Source organism: Leptinotarsa decemlineata, unplaced genomic scaffold (assembly GCF_025532065.1).
Source record: "Leptinotarsa decemlineata unplaced genomic scaffold, Ldec_3_MD MMD2_tig00002159_RagTag_RagTag, whole genome shotgun sequence".
NCBI lineage: Eukaryota > Metazoa > Arthropoda > Insecta > Coleoptera > Chrysomelidae > Leptinotarsa > Leptinotarsa decemlineata.
In genome coordinates, this window is record NW_027412574.1 from 4,169,161 (window position 1) to 4,195,955 (window position 26,795).

Consider the following 26,795-nt stretch of genomic DNA (forward strand, 5'->3'; position numbering starts at 1 on the left):
TATTATTTCTATTTCCCTAATCAATTACTGCAATATATAGTATAATGTAAATGACAGAAATATCAGTTTGAAGAGAATCATCGTAGAGTGCACAATGTCTAAAACAATCGATAAGTTTGGTAGAAAAAGAAAATGGGGTGGTAATGTCATTCGAGGTCCTCCTGGGAATGGTTTTAAATTAACAAAAGATGGTCATTATGACATGCAAAGGAAAATATTGAAAAATACAAGTGAACCAATTGACAAGAGTGATTGTGTAACTGTATCATATCTTGAGGGGGAAATTAATGGAGCAAAGGAAGTTATACTTCTAGCCCTACAAGCTGCAATACAATCCACAATAGGCAATATTGCTCGGGACGCCCGGCAAGCATTTGACGATAAAATTGCAGAGGCTCGGATAACTTTCACTCGTAAATTTGACAAACTTACAAGTGATGTAGACATAAAAATGTCTGACATAACAGCGTCTACAAATAAAAAATTTGATGCTATGTCAAACATAACAGGGACTACAATGAAAAAGTATGATGTACTGGAACAGAGAGTTGAAGTATTGGAGAAAAACCATAAAGAAGTTTTGGAGAGAAACTATAAAGTCAAGCCATCATCATCAGGTGGACTGGGATATCCAGGACTGAACATTAATCCAAATCATAGAATAATACAACCAAAACCAAAACCAACTGATGATGTATTAATGGAACCAACATGGTGAATGTATTCCCTCGTTAGGTTAGGTTAATAGTTACGTTAGGTTAGCTGCATAGTTACGTTAGGTTAGGTGTTAGGTTAGTATTCCCTCGTTAGGTTAGGTTAACAGTTACGTTAGGTTAGCTGCATACTTACGTTAGGTTAATAGGCGATCGCGAAGCGATCGCTTCGCGATCATGAAGCGATCGCTCAGCAGGCCGCTTCGCGGCCTGGGGCGCTCAACATCCACCACTTGCATCCGGGGCGCGTTTTTTGCCCCTTCTCGAAGCCCCGCCCCCTTTCCGAAGCCCCGCCCCTCCCCTCCCCGAAGCCCCGCCCCCCCCGACTCCCAACATTTGCGCATGTACACCCCTACCCTCAACGCGCATGTGCGCTCCCACCATTTTCCCACCACTCACGCATCGAAGTCGATACCCTCCGGAGAGCACTCCACAACATTCAGTTCGAGAAGTCATCTCATCGAGAGCAGTCCACTCCACTTCAAGGCAGTAGCTTCCGACGACTAACTTGACATTTGAGTAAGTAAATTAAGAATGTTATTTTTTTTATATCAACTAACTTTGTATTATTTCTTCTTTTTCAGAATGGCAACCAATACACAGGAGGTGAATAATGCTGTGGCGTCTATTCTGCCGGTGTCCGCTGACCAGGAGGAGGCAGCATCTTCGAGAGCGGTGACGGGTGACCAGGCAACCACTTCGCGTTCGCGAGTTAGGTGTAGATCTTCTAGCCCTGACTTATTCGAGGAGGAGGAGGAAGTCAGGGCTGTGAAGAAGGTTTGCCAACGACCTGCAGCAAGGGTTGGTCCTATTTCAAAGTACCGAGCTACTTGCAATAGGACTAATCCTTATGCAGGTAGTTTTTCGACCTCTCGTAAGAGGGCCTCCACACCAGCAGCAGCACCAGCAGCAGTGGAAACTCCGAGGATTCCTTCCCCGGAGTTGGTGATATTGTCCCCGTTGGTGGTGCGACTACCACCGCTGCCAGCGACACCGGCGGATCCTGAGGTGTTGGTGCCACAAGTGCGACAGCCTATCGGAGAGGTGAGTGAAAAGATGAATACTTTTCTACAGAGATGCAAAGAAATAGAACATGCTGCCCGATCTAGTGAGGCCGCGTTGACTAACATGAACCGCCTAAAGGGTGAAAAGGTTAAGCGACGTAGGGAATTAGAGAAAGAAATGGCCGAACTAGATCGTGACATTGCATCTCTGGAGGAAAGGTGTGAAGCGGCAACCTCTTCGATAGAGCTACACAAAAGGTTATGGACAGCTATGGACCCTTTTTTGTAGATTAAGTATAAATATAAGATTAGTTTTAGGTTAGTTAGGAATATTTAATTATGGTAGTTTTAAGTTTATATTTGTTAAGTTTATATTGAATAAAGGAAAAGGAAGTGAAATAAAGGGTGTACACTGTTTTTTGGTTTGGTACACATTGAACAATGCGATGGTTGGAGCATTTTTCTTCACTTCCTCTTATTATTATTATTATTTTTTTATTTCAATTCCAAGTTCTTCTAGACAAATACCTCACATCAATTTTTGTGTTCTCTAATCACTTGTAAATAATTCCATGTGAAGAAAATTTAAAAAATAAAAAAATAGACATGTTTCATAGTGAAATCGACAAGTATATTTCATTTGTATTTTATCCATTCAAGTATCTCTTTCATTGAATATGTCTTATGTCACTTTGCAATTTACCCCTACTCATTGAATATGTCTTATGTCTCACTGCAATTTACCCCTACTCAATGTCCCACTCCTCTCCCACTCCCTCTCGAAAGTATAAAAGTAGAAATCATCTGATGAAACATTCAGTTGATCAGCTAGCATCGAGATGGAACCCGATTCAACCTCCGAACCCTATAGCTGCCCGGATCAGGGGTACAACTTCAATTACTGGGATAACAGCCAGGTACAGGTAGTCTCTTCCACCACGGAACCCCACAGTCCGCCATATGAATACCAGGATCACGACATCAGGATGCAAGTTCAACATGTCACTGGCAGTGACGAAGGACACTTGGACGATTCGGAATATCCAGATCCTGACGGATGGTGGGACCCTGCTTATGATGACATTGTCCCAATGAGCAGCGACGACGACGATGATGACGACGACGACTCTGGCGATGATGCTGATGACGAGCTTGACGTTAGACGTCCTCCACCATCCCCTATCCTCATCGAGGATAGTCCTCCGCCATCCCCAATCCTGATCGATGATGATGTCCTCAATTCCGATGATGACATATAATCATCTACTCGTCCATCATTTCCTTTCCTTTCCTTCCACGGAGTACACACTTTTTGGTTGGTGTACACGAGGCACTGCGAGGCTGGGGCAGTGTCTTCCTCCCTTCCTCTCCCTTCCTCCCCCTCTTATTAGTTTTTTTTTTCCATAATAATCACTAAGAATTTCTCCTAATAATCGCTCAGAGTTTCATTCTTGATGTTTTCGAATCTCAAACACTGTTCTACATTTCACCCCCTCCATTTCATTTCTTCCAATATAAATATAGCAACAATCCCAGTTCTATATCATTCTTCCACAATGTCGAGTACAGGACCCATCCAAGTACATGAAATAGATTCAACGTCTGATCATTTGAGTACAACCTTCGCTCAATTTCTGCAGCGAATCTATGATCTTCCTGATGATTTCGCAGAACGAGTGGAACAAGGTATTCAGGACGACATAGATGCTGTTGACGATAATAATGCGGATGATGTGATTAGTATATCATCTGATTCAGATAATTATGACGACGACGACATCATGAGTATATCATCTGATTCAGATGACTACTATGAGGATGATATCATTAGTATATCATCTGATTCAGATGACGATACCATAATTATTGTTTCTGATGATGAGGAGCGTTAGTCCATATCATTGCATGGATTAATAAAAAATAACAGCCCTTTTCAGGGCTACAATTAAAGACTGAAACAATAAAAAAATAGCTCTTTTCAGAGCTACCATTATACTTTCAAACAGAAACAGATTCATACCATTGTTAACATTATGTTAACATTATAATCTCAAACGAAATATATGTATGTGAAAGTATTCATCATTATATGCATATGAATGATTGACAAATGCCAACTTCAACTTTCATTTAAAGTAGTACTCATCATATGCATAGATATTCAATGACTATCAAATTCCAAATTTCGACTTTTCAGTCAAAGTAGTAATTTATTTGTCATATAATGTATAGATATTCAAAGACTAACAAATAGTAATTTATTTGTCATATAATGTATAGATATTCAAAGACTAACAAATTTCCAACTTAGACTTTTATTAGTCAAAGTATTCATTTGTCACATAATCTATGAATACTAATACAACTAACTACTGTTTGTGTGAATAATGTAGCCCTGAAAAGGGCTGTTGTTTTTTTTTTGACCAGTAGGTCCACGGTTATTGTGCCACAGGTTGGACATTATTACATATAATACATGTAGATACTCGGGTGAAGTTTGTTAGTGGCCTCTCGCAAGCTTCACACCAATTCTGTCCCATTTCCATAATTGAGACAGTGTTGTGGGTGTTGACATGGGCATACCACCCTCCATTATTGTTTCTATGCGAATAAAACCGAAAGCAGCACCAACATAGTTTTTTGTTCTCTCCATCTATTGTGCTGATCAATACGTATGCATCCAATGCACAATACAAATCCAAGGGATCTTCCAGTGTCTCACTGACATTGAGTGTTCGCATACCGATCCTCATAGCACCATCACCTTCAGTTGTGTCAGCTTCTATCCCTTCATCATCTCCTTCTTCATCCATGACCCTCTCAAACTCCATCACGTCATCATCTTCGTCGCTTTGGTTGGCCTCGTTTTCAACTTCGTCTATCTCATCTTCATCGACTCCAACATCTTCTGCTTCAACTATTACTTCCTCTAGCGGAACATTGACATCCTCATCATCTGATTCGTCTATCCAATTGTTTTCATCAACAGCAGCTATTCTATTTAATGCAGCATTTATTTTTGCAGAATTCATCTTGTTGTTGTTTGCTCACAGTTGTAGAGAGTGAATGAATGAACTCTAGGTTTGCAAGTCAACTTATATAGGAGGTGATGCGACTCCCACTTGACTCGTTTAGAGTGGAATAGTAGGAGAAGTTATCCCACTATACTTCCACATGATGTTGATTTGTATAAATAGAGATCGTAGGTATAGGAGAGAGCATTCAGAGTTTCTGTAAGTCATCTCTTAATATTTCTAATCGAATTAGTAAAATGCCGTTTCCAAAAGAGTGGAATGAAAAACCAAAAGTGTGTGTCTACCCAATGATGATTGCAGGGGCTATTGTGTGCTACTTTTGTCAAATAAGTAGACCTAAGGATTCAATCAATCCATGTACTGGTATGTGTAGTGATTGCGTGTTGCGGATTCAACTATCGCCTCCTTCTCATCCACCGAAGCGAACAAAATCGGATTATCGTCAACAACAGTTACAGTGTCTGAAGTGTTCCGAACCTATAATATTTAACAATATAGGTATCTGTAGAAATATTTGTGGTACCTGTGCTGCCGTTCCAACTCCACTGCAACGTTGTTTGCGTTGTGATACATATTCCATGAATTGTTGGAATCATGTATGCAATGCATGTAGAAGTACTTGGGATCTGTGTGAGAAGGTTGGTCAACTCTACCCCAATAGGAGAATCCATTTTTTTCAATGTTGGTGTTTGACGCACGAGCAACAACTATTGAGGAATAGAGTCAAAGAACGTTCCACATCCACAGAGACATATTAACATTTTTCATTTTTTATTATCGTTATTGTCCTCTATTATTAATAAATATATATATTTTGAATTTATTTGTATTATTTTCTAACATTTAAAAATACATGCATGCAACACAAAGTTTTCCTCTTAAATGACAAAGATTGTTACATGCGTGAATAGTTTAGTGAGAGAGCGCATGTGCCAGTTGATGAAAGAGCGCATGCGCTAGTTTATTTTCTTCTATAAATGGTGAGGTCTCAGTAACATCATCACCTTTCCTATCCACATTCTATTGCTATCACATATCATTCCTCAGACCTTAATAATCATGAGCTCTATGCCGCTATTGATTGCTGAAGATGGTTCACCACTTGTTGATATCGATCAGACTGATTTTGAAAATATTCCAGTATTACATTTATCGAGTCAAGATTCGATAAATGATTTTGATATTAACGACTTCGTTAACTTTGCAGATGTGCCAGAACCAAATGAGCAAATTATTATTGAAAATCCGATCGTTTCGCAATTATCATCACTCAAACACTCTTCATCTACCCTTCCTCTTGGTGTTGATAAGAAATCTAGAACAATCAAGAGGAAGGTTACTAAGGCATCTTCATCGATTGTCACTGACTTTAAAGAAAAGAAAGAATCCAAAAGTGTTGTGCGACAGAAAAAACCCGCAACGAAAAGTGACAGATCGAAGAGGAAGCCAAAAGGTACTCCTAAAGAAATGAAGAGTGATTTGAAAGCTGAACCGCTATCTTCTTTCAGCCCCCTCCATCGGTTTGGGGAAATGAAAAGGAAAGCAAAATGCCGTCTTGTAAAGGCACAGATGACTATTGCTGAACTTGAAAAGAGTGAGCGAGCTATTAATGCTAATAATGAAACTCTTGAAGCATTAGATGCCAAGATTGCATTAGCGAAGGTTGAATTGACTAGAATGTCTAAAGATGCTGATGAACTCCGTTCAAAAATTGGTAAAGATAAGCAATTCCATCAACGTTCGAGAATGCAAGCTCAGGCTGAGCTTGAGGAGTCGACTAAGCTTTATGAGACAGCATTATCAGTGAGAGATAATTGGCAAAAAGAGTTGGATACTGCATTTCAAAGTGACGGCGATTAGTTTTGGGAATGATAATGTGTTTTCAATATCGTGAGTTGAAAAATATAAGCGGGAATGGAGTATACAATTAATTTGGTTTGGTATATACAGAACATTGCGAATGGCTGGGGCAATGTTTACCGCTGCAATATTTTTCAGTTCACATACTTATAATTGAAATGAAAACAATAATGAACTTTAATATTACTTTATTCATAAAAGTCACTATTATATACATTTAAACCATATTTGATTCATCAATCCAAGAATTTTGTTCGCTAGGAAGGCCTAACCACTTTACATATACTTTATTTTTTCTTCTCTTCAACACCTTCTCAATCAGATATACGTCAGGATTCTCGGTTCGTAATAACTCTTCTTCGTAAAAACATCCTCTAATCGGCTGTTCATTCATATCTTCAAGATTATAAGTCGTTGGGATGGTTTTATTAATTTTAACAATCTTGAATAGCTCCGTGGTAAAATTCGCAGTGTAAGACTTTTCAAAAATATGTTTGTATTTACTTATACGTACAATGTCATTTAATTGGAATTTGGGTTTACTTTGTCTTCCTCCAATTCCATTGATACCCTTGAATTTTAATTTTGTTGTTGAATCAACATTGATGGGTGCCATACCTATTGTACGATGAACTTTATTATTATATCTACTAGTTATAATTGGAAGAATATCAAGCCATTTGTGGTGACCTCTCATCGAAAATTCCTTGTAGAGCCATGCCTTTATTGTACGAATCACTCTTTCTGCTATAGCTGCCTTCTTTGTGCTAAATGTTGAATAATGATTGATATTATATTCTCGCATGAGAGATGAGAAGCTTTTATTGAAAAATTCTTTCCCTTGATCGCTTTGTATGTGTTTGGGGGAGTATTTGGCTTCTTTCAGTACATGTTTCATTGCATTAGTTACTGTACTACCTGTTTTATCTTTAACTGCTACAGTCCACAGATATTTGGAGTAACAATCTATCACTACAAGTATATATCGGTATCCTTCATTACTTTTTGCATAAGGTTGCAGTTCAGCTAAATCTATTTGCCATAGATCTGCAAAACCTTCGATGGTGGTTATTCTTCTACGAAAATTACGTCTTGCAGGTTTATGTAATTCATTAACAACTTGTCGTTTGACATCACTTATTTCATTAGTCATTCTATTTCAATATGATTAAAGAGAAAAGGTGATAATGTTACTGCATTGAATGATGATGTGACAGTGATCATTACATGTGAATATGTTAATATATTATACCTTCTTCACGTAATTCTTCAATTATTGAAATTATTTCATTATCATGTCCGGTATGTCCGGCTGACTTTGAAGCTACCAATAGTCGTAGGCGAGCAACTAACTCTTTCGGTGAATTCCAGTACACATAATTCACAGGTTTAGAATTATATATTTTCTCCATTTTCACTCGTTTGAGTGCTCCACCAATTTTACTTCTACTTCTTATTGGATATTGTCGTGAGTCTAATAGAGGTTTGATAACTTCACGAAATTTTTTAGAATTTGTATTTTTAAAACCATTCTTCAGATGATATTGTTTATATGGAGCATTCGTTATTTTCAATATTTTGGAATATACTTGACGAGTTTCTTCATTATCAACATCTTGTGGATTCTTCAAAAAAATCATATCATACAATTCTGGACTACCTGCGCATTCATATTTTTTCACTTTATTAGCATCCCAAAATTAAATGTTTCCATCTTTGAAATTTACCACTAGACTTCCCATTTTCAGCTTTTGTGTAATTGGATCCATACGTACGCCAAATGTTCCATCATATGCTGGATTTCTAGATTTTATATTATTCAAATGTTTCATCAAATCATCTTCACCACTTTCATTCATAACAGGTGAGATGTCAGGATCCGAGGAATCGATGTGGGACGATGATGGTGTTTCGAATAGAGTTGTTCTCATATCGTCTTGAAGTGTGCTCGTGTCACTATTCACAGATGATACACTACCAAAAGATTGTTTTCTTCCTATTGGAGTACTCATGGGATAATTTGAAGTAGATTGAACAGTTCCATGATTTGGTGATAACACTGGTGATTTAGAAGTAGCGTTTGATGATAAAACATTCAATGGTTTCATTATGGGCTCATACAATCTTTCAAGTGTCGTACGATTTTCAATATTATCATTCTTGATAGAGTTGAATTTCTGCCTGACAGCTTCTGTTGTCTCTACTAGTTGACGTTTCAAATTTATTTCATTGTTTTTATTTTCAGGATCTTTTTTTGTATTCATAATGCCCTTTTTTTGAATTAAAGCTTAATTCGTTGGTGAAGTGACCACTACAATATTCAGTGATCGAATAAGTTCCAAAAACAAGATCATGGGTATATAAAACTATCGAATCCTTTGCGATATCTACCTTCATCTATTTTTCTATCCTTATCAATGACTAGAAATCCATATTGGTCCTCCCAGCATTAAACACACATCAATTGGAATTGTTTGAATGTTACATCGGGTGAAACATGATCTGAATAAATGTGATGTAAATTCGTCTCATCTTGTTTGAACATTATAATGAAATTGGTATTGTCACGCACTAACTGTTTGGGTACCCGTGAATATGTCTGTGCTAGATAAAAACAATCAACATCCTTATGACGTCCCATACAGAAATATGATCTAATAATATCTTGCTTTTCACATATCACATCATCGAAAATGAAAACAGAATTAGGCTTAGCGTCGGAGGGTTCCACTATTTCTGCATTATTGCTGAATGTATAAAAACCTAATCCTTTTATAGGTTCCAAAACACTTCGCAAGTACTGATATTTAGGTTGATTGAGTGATTTCGAATAGAGATACACATTTCTAAATCTCAGTCCTTGTGGATGTGTTAATAGTGATATCATTGCATTCGTCTTTCCACAATTTGAAGGTCCTATAATGAGTCCTCGAACTGATGATGGAAGTAGTGGACCATGTCTGAATACCCTTTGTCCATTCAATCCACAACCAAATTTCTCATCTAGATTATCTACAGCAAACTTTTCTTTCTGTTTTACAATGCGCATCGTGCCGTGGTTGGAGACTATATAAATGTTATTAGCTTATTCATTTCAATGTGTACCATCAAACGATACGGACGTATTGAAAGTGATCGTAAAATTAAAAGAGGTTGTGGTTTTGTTAATGATTCAATAAACAAACTTCCTTTCGAATTACATCTACCCGGAGGTTATCAATACTGTGGACCGGGTACAAAATTGAAACAACGTTTAGCTCGTAACGACCCTGGAATCAATAAATTAGATATTGAATGCAAAAAACACGATATTCAATATTCTAAGCATCCATCCGATCTTGCAGCAAGACATTTAGCCGACAAAGAACTTGAATACAGCGCTTGGGATAGGGTTAAATCGAAGGACGCGAGTATTGGGGAAAGAGCAGCTGCATTACTTGTCACCAACATTATGAAAGCGAAAAGACATATGGGCATGGGTTGTAGTACCAATAAGAAAAAATGTAAGAGGAAACAAACGAAGAAAAATAAAATTAAAAAAGTTGCATTTGGTGCTGGGATAGTCCATAAAGTGCGAAATGTATTGAAGAAAGCTGGTGGGAATCAATTTGTGACGAATAATAGCAAAAAAGCTATCACTGTGGCATTGCAGGCGGCACGTAAATACCTTAAAGCTGCCGGTGGAAAGAAGAAAATCCGCACACCACGCATAATTCCTGTTCCCAAGATCGGTGGACTTTTACCATTGATACCAATTTTTGCTGGACTATCCGCACTAGGAAGTTTGGCGGGAGCCGCTGCTGGTATTACCAAGGCCGTGAATTTGGCAAAAGCCAGCAGAGCGGCTTTAATGGAAGCCAATCGTCACAATAAAACCATGGAGGCTGTAGCATTAGGCAAACGCGGAAGTGGAATATATCTCAAACCATACCGTAAAGGTTTAGGACTATATTTAAAACCATACAAAGCCACAAACAAAACAAAAAACTAATTGAACCCCTACCTCAGAGGCCTCTTACTGATCTCGATCTCAGTTATTATGCACAAAAAATGAAAATTCCACATTTTCGTGGTGTTTTTATGCGTGATAGATTACCATCTTCAGGTCCAAAACAAAACGAGACAGCTATTGTTAATTTAGATGGAATAAGTGGACCAGGAACACATTGGGTGGCATATGAAAAATGTGGGAAAGAAGTCACATATTTCGATAGTTTTGGAGATCTACCCCCACCATTGGAATTGACTCGATTCTTTCGAAAATGTTCGAATGTAAAAATCAAATATAACTATGATCGACAACAGAAATTGAATACAGTTCTCTGTGGTCACTTGTGCTTGCAGTTTCTCTCTAAATAATTTTCCAAATAAAAATGGATTCAACACCAAAACTGGATCGGGAGGCTATCAAGGGAATGGGGTTTTCACTTAGAATGTTTTCAAAATATGGTACCTTGAAAAAAATGGATAAAGTGATGCTTGCAAATATGCCTAAGGAAGTGATACTTGCATGTGTTGCACATGAGATTGCATATGTTTGGGAAAAGTTGCCTAAGCATCTGCAAGATGACATCGATATAATGAAACATAGATATTGTTATGAGCACCACCACCACGATCAAAATTCAGAATCGGATGTTAATGACGGTCCTATACCTCGGAAATCTATGTGTTGTATTTGTAATATAGAGGATGTGAATATTGGTATCAATAAAAATGATACTTATTACAATACAACACCTTCCAAAAAGTGTAAATTGTCTCAAATGTGCTGTTGCTGTGTACAATAATAAATTGAAATGTGTTTCAAAATATTCATCAGTCATGTCACGAAAGTTCGAGCTACAAGCTGTCGGGACAAGTGTCTTGAGTGCGGATTTTTTTCCACCAATTGAATTGGATAGGAACAGTCGTTATGGATTAGGACTTTTGGGATTCTATGGGTGCAATACAATCAATAATATAACTGAAGCTAATAACTTAGTTAGTTTTAGAATCAGTAATGACAACTCATCGATACCCCAAAAGTTGACAATTGAAATTCCATGTGGTGCTTATGAAATAGAAGAGATCAATGCCGTCATACAGAAACATATCATGTTCAGATTGTTTCATGATAAAAAACCAAATGATGTCGTTGCAGATGATATTTTCTATCTACACGCCAATAATAATACATTCAAATGTGAAATGCGATCCAAATATGAAATTGATCTGACACATCCAAATTCAATAGCAGAAATGATGGGGTTCGCTCATGAAATATTTCCACCAAATCAGATACATGAATCATCATTACCAATAAACATTACAACTGTGAGACTTATCCGCTTAGATTGCAATATAATATCTGGTTCATATATAAATGGTGAAGAATCCCACATTCTTTTCTCATTCGATATTGATGTTGAACCTGGCTACAATCTCACTAAAGAACCACACAGTATTATATATATGCCTGTCAGTCCAGAAGGTCGTCAATTGATTCACAACATTACAGTGCGTATTTTGGATGAAAAAAATAACCTTATCGATTTTGGAAGTGAAGAAGAGATTTTCATTATTTTGGAATTGAAGAAAATCGAATAACTGTTGTTATGGGTTTCATTTATAATAGACAAAATCGCATTGAACAATCCCAAACGAGTTGCACTATCAAAAAGAAAGGTGTGCATAAAAAGAAGCTCATTCCACAAGTGTATGCTAAACAGTTAGCACATAACGCTCTGTCTGTGAGTGATCTTAAATTTTTGAAATCGATTGGATTGAAAGTGAGAAAATAACAATGGTGCTCGAAACAAACAATGAAAAGTTGAATATATTCAATGAACCAGTGCTCGATCATTCTCTCATAAGTTTACATGAGCACACATATAAGCCCTATGGATTACCGCTATTCAGGAATTCGGATGAAATCAGAATTGCAATCAATAATCAAGATGTTATACTAGATATTGCCGAGAGCTTCATTTACATAGAAGGTAAATTCACCCCCAAAGATGTAGCGAAAACATGCTATCTCTCGAATAATGCAATTGCATTTCTCTTTGACGAAATTCGTTATGAAATGGGTGGTGAACAAGTGGCTGTTGTTAGAAAACCTGGGATAACATCTACAATGAAAACCATGATATCATTTGGACAATCTCATGCTAACACATTATTGACATCTGGTTGGGGACTTTCACAATTGAAGCAAGATATCTTGGATACAAACAGTCATGTTTTTAGTGGAAAACTACCACTGAAATATTTGATGGGTTTTGCTGAAGATTACAACAAAAGTATCTTGAATGCCAAACAGGAATTGATTTTGATTATCGCTCGATCATTCAAAAACTCATATATAGGTGAGGTTGATGCTGATTTGGAAATAAATAAAATCGAATGGAAAATAAGGCATATTGTACCAGATGATAAACACAAGCTCAAACTTTTGAGTAGAATAAACAAAAGCGGTCTGAATGCCAAAATCAAGTTGGCGTATCGTATGTGGGACCTCTATGAACTACCATCATTACGTGGGACTTCTTCAGACATATGGGCCATCAAAACAACTAACGCATTGGAAACTCCTCGTTTTGTCATCATCGCATTCCAAAGTACTACCACATCTGAAGATAGAACACAAGATATTACAAAATTCACAACTGCTGATATCAATAGTATTCGAGTATACTTGAATTCTGAAGTTTATCCATATGAGCGTTGGAATTTGAATTTCGATAAAAAACTTGATGCTCCTGCTTATTATGCTTTTGAGAGTTTCCAGCGAAGTTATTATGATAAAGATATGAGTGAACCTCTGATGGACATTGGACAATTTAGAGAGAATCCACTATTCGTCATCGATTGTTCCCATCAACCGAATGCAACAAAATCATCAACTATTGATATAAAGATTGAGTTTGAGACGAGGAAGACCAAGTTTCCAGACAACACTAAAGTATATGCATTAATTTTGCATGATACAGTTTTAACATACAATGCATTGGATGGTTCAGTTCATAGCAGATATTGACACTTTTTTTTTCACTCTATCATGTACTGTTTTATGATCTTTTTTTTTTTTTATTTGTAACTGACTTATATCATGTATTGTATTTTATATCATATTTATTGTTTTGTAATCATTTTCTATTGTATTTCATCAGATTTAAATAAATAAAACATGAAAATAATACAAAGTTTTTTATTTGACATTATTTATGATTTACAGGAACATACAGACTATCTAAAATAACTTCTTCCTCATAATCATCATTTTCGCGACCATCTTCAATTTCCTCTCGATTTTCATCATTCAATTCAAAGTGATGAATAATCCATTCCGGCAAGTATGGTTGGAGGCTATACAGGAATCTTCTTAGGTTCAGTTCAATCATAACCTCACAAAGTTGCCACAATTCCAATTCATTATCCAAAAATTTGTTGCAAACTTCTGCACCACTCCAATAGTTCTCAGCATCACGAAGGCATAATTCGATTTGTTTTTCATCATAGCATACACTCATATCATAAACGCTTGCATGTTCGGCTCCATCACCCAACACCTTCAATTTAGACGACAAATGTTGAACCGATGATTTGAGATCTACAATATCGACCCAATCTTGACTTGCGTACTTCATCCACATCTTTAAATGGTGGAACTGAAATCGAATAAAAAAAACAATAAGCAACCTCCAATTTTTCAGTGATATAATACTCACATTCCCATTTTACTTGTAGTTACAAAGTGAGTGTATTCAACTAAGTTAGTAATGTTTATATTTCCATATAATTATCATCTAATATATGAATATTAATAAAACAATAAGAAATTCATTATAATTACTATTATTATTCAATCATATTGAATTTGACTAGAGTTATCGTTTTCACACCAAAAAAACTTTGTAAGCTATGACCTAAAGAAATTCACTATAAATTATTACTATTATTCAATCATATTGAATTTGACTAGAGATCGCGTTTTCATGCCAGCAAAACTTTGTTGGCTCTGTCCTAAATACATCATCGTATATTTACCACCTGATGAGTTGATACAAGATATATCGTCATCACTGAATTGCAACGAAATACGTTTTGGTAGCCATGTTTTAAATAATTTATCATTGCTCACATCTTGCAAAGTTAATAAAATTGATTTACCAAATCGTGTAGAATAAGTTGACATATTTTTAATTATGTACACTTCATCAATTGGCAATGATGATAAGGCCTTTTGCTCTAGTATTTCAACCTCCTGTACAATCAAATTATTAATTTTATTCAAGTCTACTTTTGAAACGGACATGATGAAAATATATATGAAAATATAAACAATTTCCAACAGACAAATACACTCACCGTCTTCCTTCTATTACGAACTGAATAACACTCTACCAATTGCTAACTGCTGCAGATATATTCGTCTACTGATTTCATAGTGTGCCAGGCATTTCTTTTATATTAAACAGTGTGAGTCACCCCCACCATAAAACCGTGAAAGATTCACATTGCTAGTTGCTATCCACTAGAGATGCCTGACGTCACAGCCAAGCCCATCTCCCAACTTGATGCGATAACAGTTGCCGGTACGAGCAAGCAATGGTCGTTGCGGTCTCGGAGAGGGTAGACGCTAGGCAAACGGTCCTCGGCTGCCGTTGTGTCACCATCGATAGCGGGGCTAGAGCGAACCTTCATCGCTTCGGGAGAGGTGAGGGCAGACCGATGAATACGCATTACTCTGCCACACGTCGTAGAGTGAACATGTCGCTCTCTAGCCGTTGAACGGTTATTGCTGTGACGTCACTCCACTACTAACTTGGTGCCCTAACACCGATGGAGCATTTATTACTTGGAGGATCTTCGAAGTATGCAGACGTATGTTTGTACATAGACAAACAAGCACATGATGAAACCCTGTACCGTGCATTCTCCTACACACACACACACACATAAACACACAAAATCTCATATGAAAAAAAAATCTGAACGATCCATGCACCAGACACTTCAAGGTCACAACGCCTTGACTTCACTGCACAACAAAAAAACTTCACCAAACAACAACCAATAAAAAAAGCAATTAATACGTCATAGTGGTGGGGGGAGGCCGAGAATCAGCTGTAAACAACTACTGATATCAATTAATTTTTTCCTGACCTATTCAAAAGTATAACGAAATATAGGCTGTTCCATTCCAAAAAACACAACTTCGATATGTCACACTTTTTTGAGCCACTTGGTAGACTCCAAAATAATTTTCTAGAGAAATTCTTGAAAATATCAATGGATTGGTTTACAAGGACCTTCTCGTATGGGGTGCCCCACCCTGTATATGTGTAGAATGTGGTGCCACGGAATAAGAAGACCCTAAAGCATTACATGACACTACTATTTTGAATGCTTTTGAATGTTTGGAAATTGTTAAATGAACAGGATGAAACCTGGGCAAAATCCAGGGCTAGTTTATTTGAACCAGGTTAACGTATTACTAAACATATTCATTCTGGACATTCACACTATCCCAAAAACTAAAACATTTTTGAATTATGGGAAAAATAAATGTATTTCTCAAGACTCTTTTTCAGGGTGAACATATTTTTCAATAGGGATGACTTCATAATTAATTAGTGCATTTTTTCAATATCTATAACTTTGTATTTTGCGTAAAACTTGGGCACATTTTTCCCTACAAACTCGTTGAAAAATTTATTTTCTTATTCGCTTCGTTTTTCATAAACACAATATATCTGTCTATACTGATTTATGAAAAATGCAATTGAATTTGTAAAAATTCTAATCCACCATATTGGCATTTGTACTGGGTACCAATTTGTTATATGCCGTAAATCTCTGTCAGTACAAACAGCAACATTCCGAATATATTTCTCCCACTCACGCTGAAAATCTCACTACTGTAGCAAGTGTTTATGATCATTAAATATTATTGCATATTAAATAAAAAAAATGTAATCCATTTCAGGTACAGTTTTTGGATGCTCTTGTCACTGTGAGCGAAAAAAGGTATATTCTTCTGATGAACACGGAAGGTATCTAACACCAAAAAATCATGCATTCAGACCCAGAGCAAGAAGCGCCGGTAATAAAAATATGGATGGAGGAGATAGAAATTTTTTGTTGATGCACGAGATGAGGTTGTCTGATTCCACACCCGTTCTTTCACGAAAATCCATAATTTGAATGAGTTTATAATTTTGTTTACCTATACGAAATATATACAAATACACACAAACATCCAGTAGACAACATAAGTACTGCTTTTACAGTTGAATGAATCTCTTAGAAATAACTGGTAAAAATGACAACCAGATTTGTGCTTGGTGCTTGTTCTCGTATATTCGTATATGCTGATGACAAGAAGTTATTGAAAGTTTTATCTGAACCTTTGGAGTAGAAAAACAAAATCAATTAAAGAAACCTCTCGAAGACTGTAACACTCTTCTCAAAAAGCATTTCGCTAAGCAAACAAAGAGTTACAGTTTTGGTGAGTGGTAGAATTGTTTTTGTTAGAGAAGTAAATGATCAAAAAGCATGTATAAAGTACAGTTAACCTTACCCAAAGATGAAGACTAATGATCAAGTTGCAATCATATACATTATGAATAAATAAGGATCACAATGCTTTTTGAAATTTGATATGAAAAAAAATGAAAATTAGGATAAATTCCAATTCCAAAATTACTTTTCATTCTGAGAATGAAATGTGTTTGCAACAGAAATGACATTTTTGAGATCACAATAAAATTAAATATTTATTACTTCTGAGTAGTTTTATTTCATCACCGGGGGTATACCGGGTTCATTTTGTCATTTTCTCAAACAATTACTGAAATTCCGTAGAAGTCGGTACTGAATTTTCAGAAATATTATTGCATCAGAACGAAAACATTGTTGCCAGGTTGTGATTTTATATATTTTATCATATAATTATATTAGTATAATTAGTATTATTTCCGTACGCCACAGCAAGAGACAAATCAAGACAAAATGGTCACCGTCATTTCTGAAAACTTAGTGCGGACTCTTCTCGAGTTATACGGGGAAAAACAAAAAATGCTGTTTTTGTTTTTTTTTCAAATGGAATTGTTATTTCGGAGAATATCAAAAAATTAAAAAAAATGTTAAAGTATTCGAAGTATACTATGACGATGTAACAATATACATTCGACAAAATGTTTCGTGTCAACATGACCACCATCAATTTTTTCTTTAAATATGGACCTGTCTTTTTTATTACAGATATTGATACAGCGATGAATTCACAATCCGAGGGTATATTACATTTGATATTTTTATAGCGTTTCATTTGAATTAACTACCATCATCAGTGACAACAATTTTGAATTACAGTCCTGTCGTTACTTCTTTTGTGAATTGTTTTAATTTCTTCAAAATATAATTCAGACAACCCAATAAATTCAACAGGTTGGTACCCTAACACAATGAAAATTCATACTTTATCGTTTTAGAAATTTTTGTATTATCGTAATCCTTCTTTCAAAGCTTCTTTCTCTCTAATCAACTATAATTCGTAATACTTTTATAATTCTCTTCCTGGAAGCCAGGAAAATATCAGTTTTTGGCCAAAATTCGATTGTTGTATACTTTGGTATGATCAAATAGCATCTCAATTCATTTACCATCTTAAATGCGTAGGCTTTGCATAGTTTCTATGACAGAAAAAATTAATGCGTTGTTGATATCTGTTGAGAACTGTCAGAAGTTTATGAACATATCAAAGATGTATTCAAATGATGAAAGGACTGATTTTAGTTATGCAAAATCAAATGGAAATCCTCTTTTCACAAGGAATATTTATGTCGGATTCCGTTGTATTCCGAACATACAAATGTTTAGACGATTAGAAAGAAATTTGAGGGACTATGGTGCATTTGACAGGAAGAAAAGAAAATGTGTGGTTACTGGAAGTGTGAGGAATCAAATAAATGTTATGGCAAATATCACCACATAAAAATATACACACCTTTTTTTTAAATTAGGATTGGCCAGTTACAAAAATCATACTAATCAAGATTGTTCTTTACGAGAAATTGCCCATGAATTGGGGATTTCTGCGAAATCCACCAGAACTATTTTGAAAAAGAACAAATATTAATACTACAGGATACGCAAAGTTCATCACCCCAATGATAAAAATTACGGAAGGAGAGTACAAAGGTTGGTTCAACAGATATATCCATTATAAGTGAAATAATACAAATGAACATTTACATAGGGAAACCAATTACCAAAAAAGGATTGGAATATATGTTTGATTGGGAATTGTAGGAAAAAACATCCTAAGCCCTTTTTTCTACGATGATCATTTGAATAGTGAAATGTATCTTCATTTTCAATTCAATGAATTCGATGGCTACTTATAAGAATTGCCACTGAATATCCGCCATGAAATACAATATTTCAACAGGACGGCGCTCCTCTCCATAATGCAGTAATAGTAAGGTAACATTCAGATGCACTATTTCCAAGAAAATGGATTGGAAACAATGGACCAATTAACTGGCCAGCTCGATCTCCAGATCTTACTCCTTTACATTTTTTTGTCTGGGGATACATAAAGGATAAAGTTTTTTCAACATCAAGTACAGATATCGATCATCTCAAACAAAAATTAATAGTTGGAAGTATTAGTAATACACCTATTATGCTAGAAAATTGCCACAGAAATTGTATGGACCGACAACTCATGTGCATTCACCACAAAGAGGTCATCAAATCGAGAATGTAATATAGATTGCCATGTTGCTTTGATTTTCTGTATTGGTTTCATTTTTCCCAAAAGTTCATGATAAAATATATTGTATTTCTGATTGGTTGTTGTCACTGACAATGGTAGTTATTTCAAATGAAACGTTATAAAAATATCAAATGTGATATACCCTTGGATTTTCAATTTATCGGTTTATCAATATCTGTAATAAAAAAGACAGGTCCGTATTTAAAAAAAGTTGATGGTGGCCATGTTGACACGAAACGTTTTATCGAATATACATCGTCATAGTACACTTGGAATACAATAAAAGTTTTCTTTTCCATTTTTTGATATTCTGCGAAATAACAATACCATTCGAAAAAAACGAAAAACAGGATTTTTGGTTTTCCCCGTATAATTCGAGAAGGGCAAGAGTCCCCGTGAATTTTCTCCGACAAATGTATTGTTTCTGATGACAGTTACGTTTTTTCCCATTCAATCGTCTTCGTATCTGTTACGGTTTAGAATATAGCAATATTACCACATGACAAAAGAAAAGGCCTGTATATTTTTGTGTTTATAATTATAACGATGAGAAGTTAAGATTTTGTGCTGGTTGAAAACAATTCACAATTTGCGAAACCTCAAACATTAAAAAAATGTACTGACTTGACAGTTGCTTCTCTAGAATATTACCAATTAGAACTGAATCTTGAAAAACGAATAGGTGTGATTGTGAAATGAAACTCTTCACCAACGGTTCTTAAACAGATGTAATTTCTAAAATTTCAGTATAAAAGTATTGAAATGAAATGTAATCTCATCAACCAAGAGAAAATACCAAATCAATCATCTTTCTATTAATAGGTAGATAATGTAAGCAGTAACTTGTTGCAGGTACCTATAATCAATACTATATGTGAAAGAAATATCGAATGAATTTCTATACAATTAGCAGTGTACTGTAATTTAAATGAAAATGTTCCCGATTAATAATATTTCCGATTATATCATTATGTTCGATCCTTTCAGGGTTTTGCATCTTTCACAATCTGAAAATAAATCAACAGAACGACTGTCAACTGACTTTAAAATCATTTTACTTCTTGGTTTACGATTTCAAGTATCTTAATGATTGGAATTTTGCAGCCCTGACATTTTTTAACAGAAATATGTTGAAAACTTCATGGCCTTTTTGATTATTTAAGAGAGAAGGTTTACTCCACTTCCTCCCCAAGCAAATTCATTATTTTCAACGACACATTTCAACATTTACTTCAATTGTTAATCTAAACTTCACTGATTACTATCGTAGCTACTAATTCGCCGGAGATACTGAACTTATTTCAAATTATTTCATGATGACTTTGTGTGTATTTTGTGATCACGACACAGAGAACAAAAATGTTAATCGTCAATAGTAGATACTAGTCAATATTTTTTTTTATTTCAAGTATTTCGATGTATCCGATTCAATTGCCAATATTAAGGTGTTTGAACTGAATTGAGAGGTACATATTTTTGGAAAATTTCTATGGCTGGAAAACAAATAAGCATATGAATGTCTATAGGTAATGTCATCCTAATATGAATAGATTCAACTCTCTTATTGATTTATCTCATAATATTAAACAGAAAGATGCTGATGGGGTAATGAGACAAGTATATAATTCCAAAATTCCGTAGTTCGCCATTAAGGATAATGATATTTCATGTGAGCGAAATTTTATTCCGTAATTCTTTCATATATGATACTGTGTAGCGTTCCTATGAATGATATCTGATTCAATTCCATAACGAATGTTTGGAGTACAAAATAAAAATGTGAAGAAGTGATTTCGTATAATTCAATATTAATTTGTTTTGGTAGAGCTTTTTTCAGTATGTATCGAAAAGTAAGTTCTATGCGTGATCTACAAATTTTTATGAAGAGATTATTTTGAATTCAATGTCATTGAATGTTTATGCTTGAAGAAGCTATTGTATAGCGAAACACGTGTCGCGGTTTTTGTAAAACCTTTATAGCCATACCCATACCCATACAATAAACTGTATTGATTTGTTTTTTTTTGATTCAATTGCTTTCTTTCTTCTCTCATGAGTTTCCTATATTTTTTCAAAGAGATAGAGGAGTAGAAAACTAAAACCTCCCTTTCCCACATATAATATTCTCGATAAATAATATGATGATATTCTAACTTGCGGATTCTTCATATTTCACAGATTGTTAACTTTATTTCAATTAATTTTCATTATAATACACGTTTTATCTGTGTACATTTCACAACCAACATGACACTTTCATTAGAGTTCCTTGAGAACAAACATTGAACACATCAAAAGCTTGTACGAGTAGTCTCGCCGACAATCGTGACCCAGGTAAATTAACTATCTCATTGATTTCGGAATTGTAGCATGAAAACTATAACGGAAGAATATTGTTGGAAAAAGAATTCCTTTCTTAACTTCTTACAGTAACGACAATGATTCTTAGCACTCCACACAGATTTGTGTGGTATTCAGTAGAGGGTGAGTCCCTTGGCGTGATTATTAGTCCGTTATAACAGAATTCCATTACGGAAGTTGTGAATAATAAATTACGGGTCCGTTGGCCGTGAGGGTATAGGGAGGTTGGCAACCATGTCGGTCCGGTGGCGGTGCGGACACAAGGCTGCAGAAACTCCTCCGGTTAAATTCCTCACTCCGGCCTTTTGATTAACGATTCCAACTCTCCAGATCTCCTCTCGCCTACCCCTTTCCGTTTATTGTCTCTGTTCTCGTTTGGAATGGCCACGGGCTCGTCTTCTGACGGAATTGATTTCGAAATCTGCAAAGTTTTCGTGTTACAGGGTGTTTCCGCATTGGTTGCTAACTTGTAGTTCAGCAAAGGGACTCTCCTCATACATAAATCGTAATGTATAATATATAGTTGTTACTGATAATATCTTATTGAATGCCTTTTCAGATTTTTGCCGAATCGTCGTACTGTGATGAGGAATAGAAAATTCATATGAATATTGCAAGATATTCGACAGTTATCAATAATATCGATCCTTGTGTACAGTTGATTCAACAAAGAGTGGACATTTTAACGGCTGGAGATAACTGCCCATTCTGTTTTCTGAATTTCATGAATGTGTTAAGGAAACGAACACAGTAATCTGGTTGCTCTCAAAGCAGGAGGTGGCATATCTTAATGAGGATCTAGAAGTGATTTTGAATTGGGGTGAAAGTAACCAGGTTCAATTCAATGCCACAAAAACCAAGTCGTCGGTTTTCTCTAAGAAGATATATATCTCCAAGATAAATATAATAATGTCAGGTCAAACAATTCCGCTTTCTACTTCAATAAGTTTGTTAGGGCCTTAAATGGACACCAATATATCTTGGCACAATCATGTCGCTGAAATTGCAAAGACTGCTTCTCAAAATCTTGGAACACTGTTCCGAACCAGAAAACTGTACACACCTCAGCAACCTTTGATACTTTATGAAGGTCAGATCAGACCTTCTTTGGAGTATTGTTCTCATGTATAGAGCTCTATCTCCAAACATACCTTGAAGTTGCTGGATTCCATTCAGAAGACGCAAACATCACGTGCAATCTTGATAGCCTGGAACATCGAAGAAGGGTTGGAGATTTGTCTCTCTTCTATAGATACTTTCACGGGAAGTGTTCAAGTGATTTGGTACATTTGATTTCACCAAGAGCGGTATACATCAGAAATACGCGATGGACTGTTGCTGCTCATCGTTTTGAGGTAGACCTCGAAGTTCACTGTTTAAGAACTCTTTCATCTGGGGAACTGCGTTTAAGTGAAATGAATTTCCTAGGAATGTTTTTACAAATGGATTCAATCTCCAAAGATTCAAATCCAATGTAAATCGCTACTTTCGCTCTGAGAGCGCCTTAAGAATTTTCCTGTAGTGCTTCTGTTTTGTCCTTGAAAAAGGAACTACAGAATTATTTGCGTCTCCAAATTAATTCTGTTGGTGTTGGTCATGACTTTTTTCCTATTGGTTGAATTGAATAACGAGAGCAATCGAATGCAGGTAAAAATATTCTATTAACTTTGGTACTCCTATTTAGTCTTGAATAGTAACTGGTGAGTACTCACAATCCTCTTCGTAATTTCAATGTAGACCGATCTACACTTACAAGGGATGCAGTGAACCTCCGGTGTTATTAAAGGTTTTCTAGGGTCCTCAATTGACGTTAGAATCTCCTTTGATCAGGTGGTTAACATTCTTTATAAATAGCAAGTTCTTCCATTGACAGATCTCTTAGGAGTTGCCTATTTTCTATACTCTTTTTGTGATAATATCCTCAATTGACGTTAGAATCTCCTTCGATAAGGTGGTTAACATTCTTTATAAATAGCAAGTTCTTCCATTGACAGGTCTCTCAGGAGTTGCCTATTTTCTATGCTCTTTTTGTGATAATATCCGATCAGGTAGGTTCACCATTGATTTTCTATCATACTGGGTCAAATATTTCTCTCTGTTTCTTACAGGCTAGTGTACTTCTTTATATGTATACCGTTTAGTGACGGCTGATTTTATGGTATCAGACCGGCAAATTTGTGAACACACTGTGTGATAGAGCGCAGGATGGGCTCAAATTAATAGAAACATGGTGTAAGGAATATTCACTGTCAATCGATCCCACGAAGACTGAGATGGTCCTTTTCACCAGGAAGAGACGTTTATCGGGCTTAAAACCTCCCGAAATATTCAAAAGTGAACTAAACTTTTCTGAAGAGGTGAATTACCTTGGTACAACCCTCGACAGGAAGCTAACATGGAACTGTCACCTACAGAGTGAAGCAAAAATATCATATGTGGCTTATGAGCAATGTCGGACGACAATGATAAGACCTATGTTAATGACGTACGGAGCCATTGCATGGGGACCGAAAGTTCTACAAACAATGGCCATTCAAAAATTATATCAAATACAGCGATTGACTTGTTTAAACATCAAAGGATCCATAAGAACAACACCAACCGCGGCAATGGAAATAATTACTAGTCTGACATCTATGGATCTGTAATGAATATTATGAATATTACTGGAATTTTTTCCCAACACCAAATCGTTATTTTTAACACGTTCAAGAGGAAGATGATCACTGGGTGATCGAAACACGTGTCGAGGTGTTGAAAATAACGATATTGTGTTGGGAAAAAACTCCAGTAATATTTATTACTACACCAAAGGTTCCAAACAGTACATCATAAGTATGGATCTGTACGTTAAGGAGGTTGCGTTAATGGCAATGTAACAACTGCATACGGCTTGTGTGAACCTTGAAGTAGGGATGGATCAATTGGGGTTGAGCCTCTGGTGAGAAGCGCTTACTGCGCAAAGTTTGCTACAGGCAGCCAATGATGCAACTGAACCCAGGTTTGTGTTTAATGAACCCTACAAAATACAAATGAAACAGAACACAGAGTCAGATACTATGAATGCAATACGCATATATAAAAACAGCCCAAAAACCAAAGAAGGCTCTGGATGTGGAGTGTACTCCAGATCACTAAGCCAAAGGATTCCGTGATTACGTGGGGAATGGGAAAAAATACCAGCGTGGTTCAAACAGAACTGGCCGGTATCTCAATCGCCACAAACAAAATAACCAGGAAATAAATTTCTGGCAGAAACATAACAATGTAGACATAACAATAGTAGACAAGCCCTATTAGCCTTGAACAGACAACGTGTTACCTCAGGGCTAGTACTAGAGTGCCACCAAGCCAAAGCCTTGGTAGATAATAACATTATCCTGAGGTGGATTGAAGAGCACGACAGGAGTAAAGGTGATCGCATTGCTGACTCTTTAGCCAAGGAAGCGGCTATGGACTAATAATTTTAGAACCCAGTGGTACCTACGGCCTGATGACTTCGACAATTGCGGAACTAGCCAAACGTTACACCCATGCTCAATCCCTAAAGAGAAGGGATGGAATCAAAGGATGCAATCTTGCTAGGATCACCCTGGACGGCCCTGGGATGCTGGCGCCGAAGAAATATCTAGCGATGACCAGGAAAAATCTACGCTTAACAGTAGGATTTCTGACTGGCCACTGTCACCTAAGAAAACACCTCCATAATATGGGGCTAGTGGACACACCTCTATGCATGTGAACAAGAAGATAAAACTGTCAGGTATGTCCTATGCGTGTGTCCGGAGTTATTGTCAATAAGAGAGTGTGTCCTATGCGAGGGTGTAGCGAAACCAAGCAATGTGACCCGAGAAATAGAAAGCCAAAGCAACAATCAACGGAAAAGTGTTTCTGCCCTGTGTAGAAATTATTTCTGGCCGAACTGGGATAGTTCTGGAGGAATACAACGTAAAATCGGTATTTAGGTCAACGAAAATCATCAGAGAGAGCCTAAGATCAGCCATGTAGCTGTGGATCAGTCTATATTGGAACCATGAAGATAAGTGTGGCTACTCTTATGAAGAGAAAAGAATCTGCCGTCTGGATCATACTAACAAATCAGCGGTAGCGGAACAGTCACTTAGAGAAGGTATCGTATTATTACGTTTAATGAAACCCAAGTCCTTGATACAATTCAGAGTTACTTCATAGGAAGGCGATAGAGATACAGAAACACAGACATAAAATCAACCGAAAGAAAGAGGGAATCAACATTACTGGACGTTTCCTCCGTATTGCTTTTCTCAAGCAGCGCATAACTTCAAGATAACATACCGTATTGACCGTAAGATCATGTGTCAAGAAATCCTGATGCACTATGAAAAAAACAGTGAGCAAAATCTCAACATTTGATTGAACTTGGCGTAATTTTTTAGCCTTGGCTATCCTAGACTTTTCCATCTGGACGATTGGATTTTGGTTTCTATGTCATAACCATATACTCATAATTCGTCACTGGGTTGCCGTTGACGTCTTTCAACAACTCTTTGCGATGCTCATGCGAAGGTTTTTTTGGTCAAAATTTAGCATTTTTGGAACTAACTTCACTGTCACACGCTTCATGCATTGGCATGAGCCAATCGATATGCTAACATCCTCAGCATTTTCTATAATAGTGATTCTACGGTTGTTGTGCTGGGGTGTCCAGGGCGAGCGCCGTCATTCACATCTTCTCGACCTTCTGTGAGAAGCTTTACCACTTGTGATAATTTTTCTGACTCAGAGTGCAATCATCGTATGCCACTGTCAATATTTCAAGTGTTTTTGAGCACTCAATGTTTTTGATAGCAGAAAATCGCCGGTTTTTTATTCCGTTTTAATCCAGCTACACGGTTCTTCCCCAGGATTCAGTTGAAGTAAACATCGAAAAGAGTTTGAAATATTTGGGGCAATATGTAAAGTAAGAAATGCGCAAACGTCTGTTTATGGAACTTCACAGCATAGAAACACAACAAAAGAGATGGTATGTGTCATTTTGGCCACTGAACAAAATTCTAAAACCAAAAAATTTTCA

The 26,795-nt window shown here is 36.3% G+C and overlaps 1 protein-coding gene and 1 long non-coding RNA gene across 2 annotated transcripts in view; one reads left to right on the forward strand and one right to left on the reverse strand.

Annotated features, from left to right (window-relative positions):
• The window catches only part of LOC111507275 (uncharacterized), a 30,081-nt gene extending 12,700 nt beyond the window's left edge, over positions 1-17,381 (forward strand). The window contains exon 4 of the mRNA XM_074177079.1: positions 16,586-17,381. Coding sequence (XP_074033180.1) covers positions 16,586-16,803 — 218 coding nt within the window. The 3' untranslated portion in view covers positions 16,804-17,381. The remainder of the gene's footprint in view (positions 1-16,585) is intronic.
• LOC111507276 (uncharacterized) overlaps positions 1-26,795 on the reverse strand; it is an 87,676-nt gene that overhangs the window by 33,355 nt on the left and 27,526 nt on the right. The window lies entirely within an intron of this gene.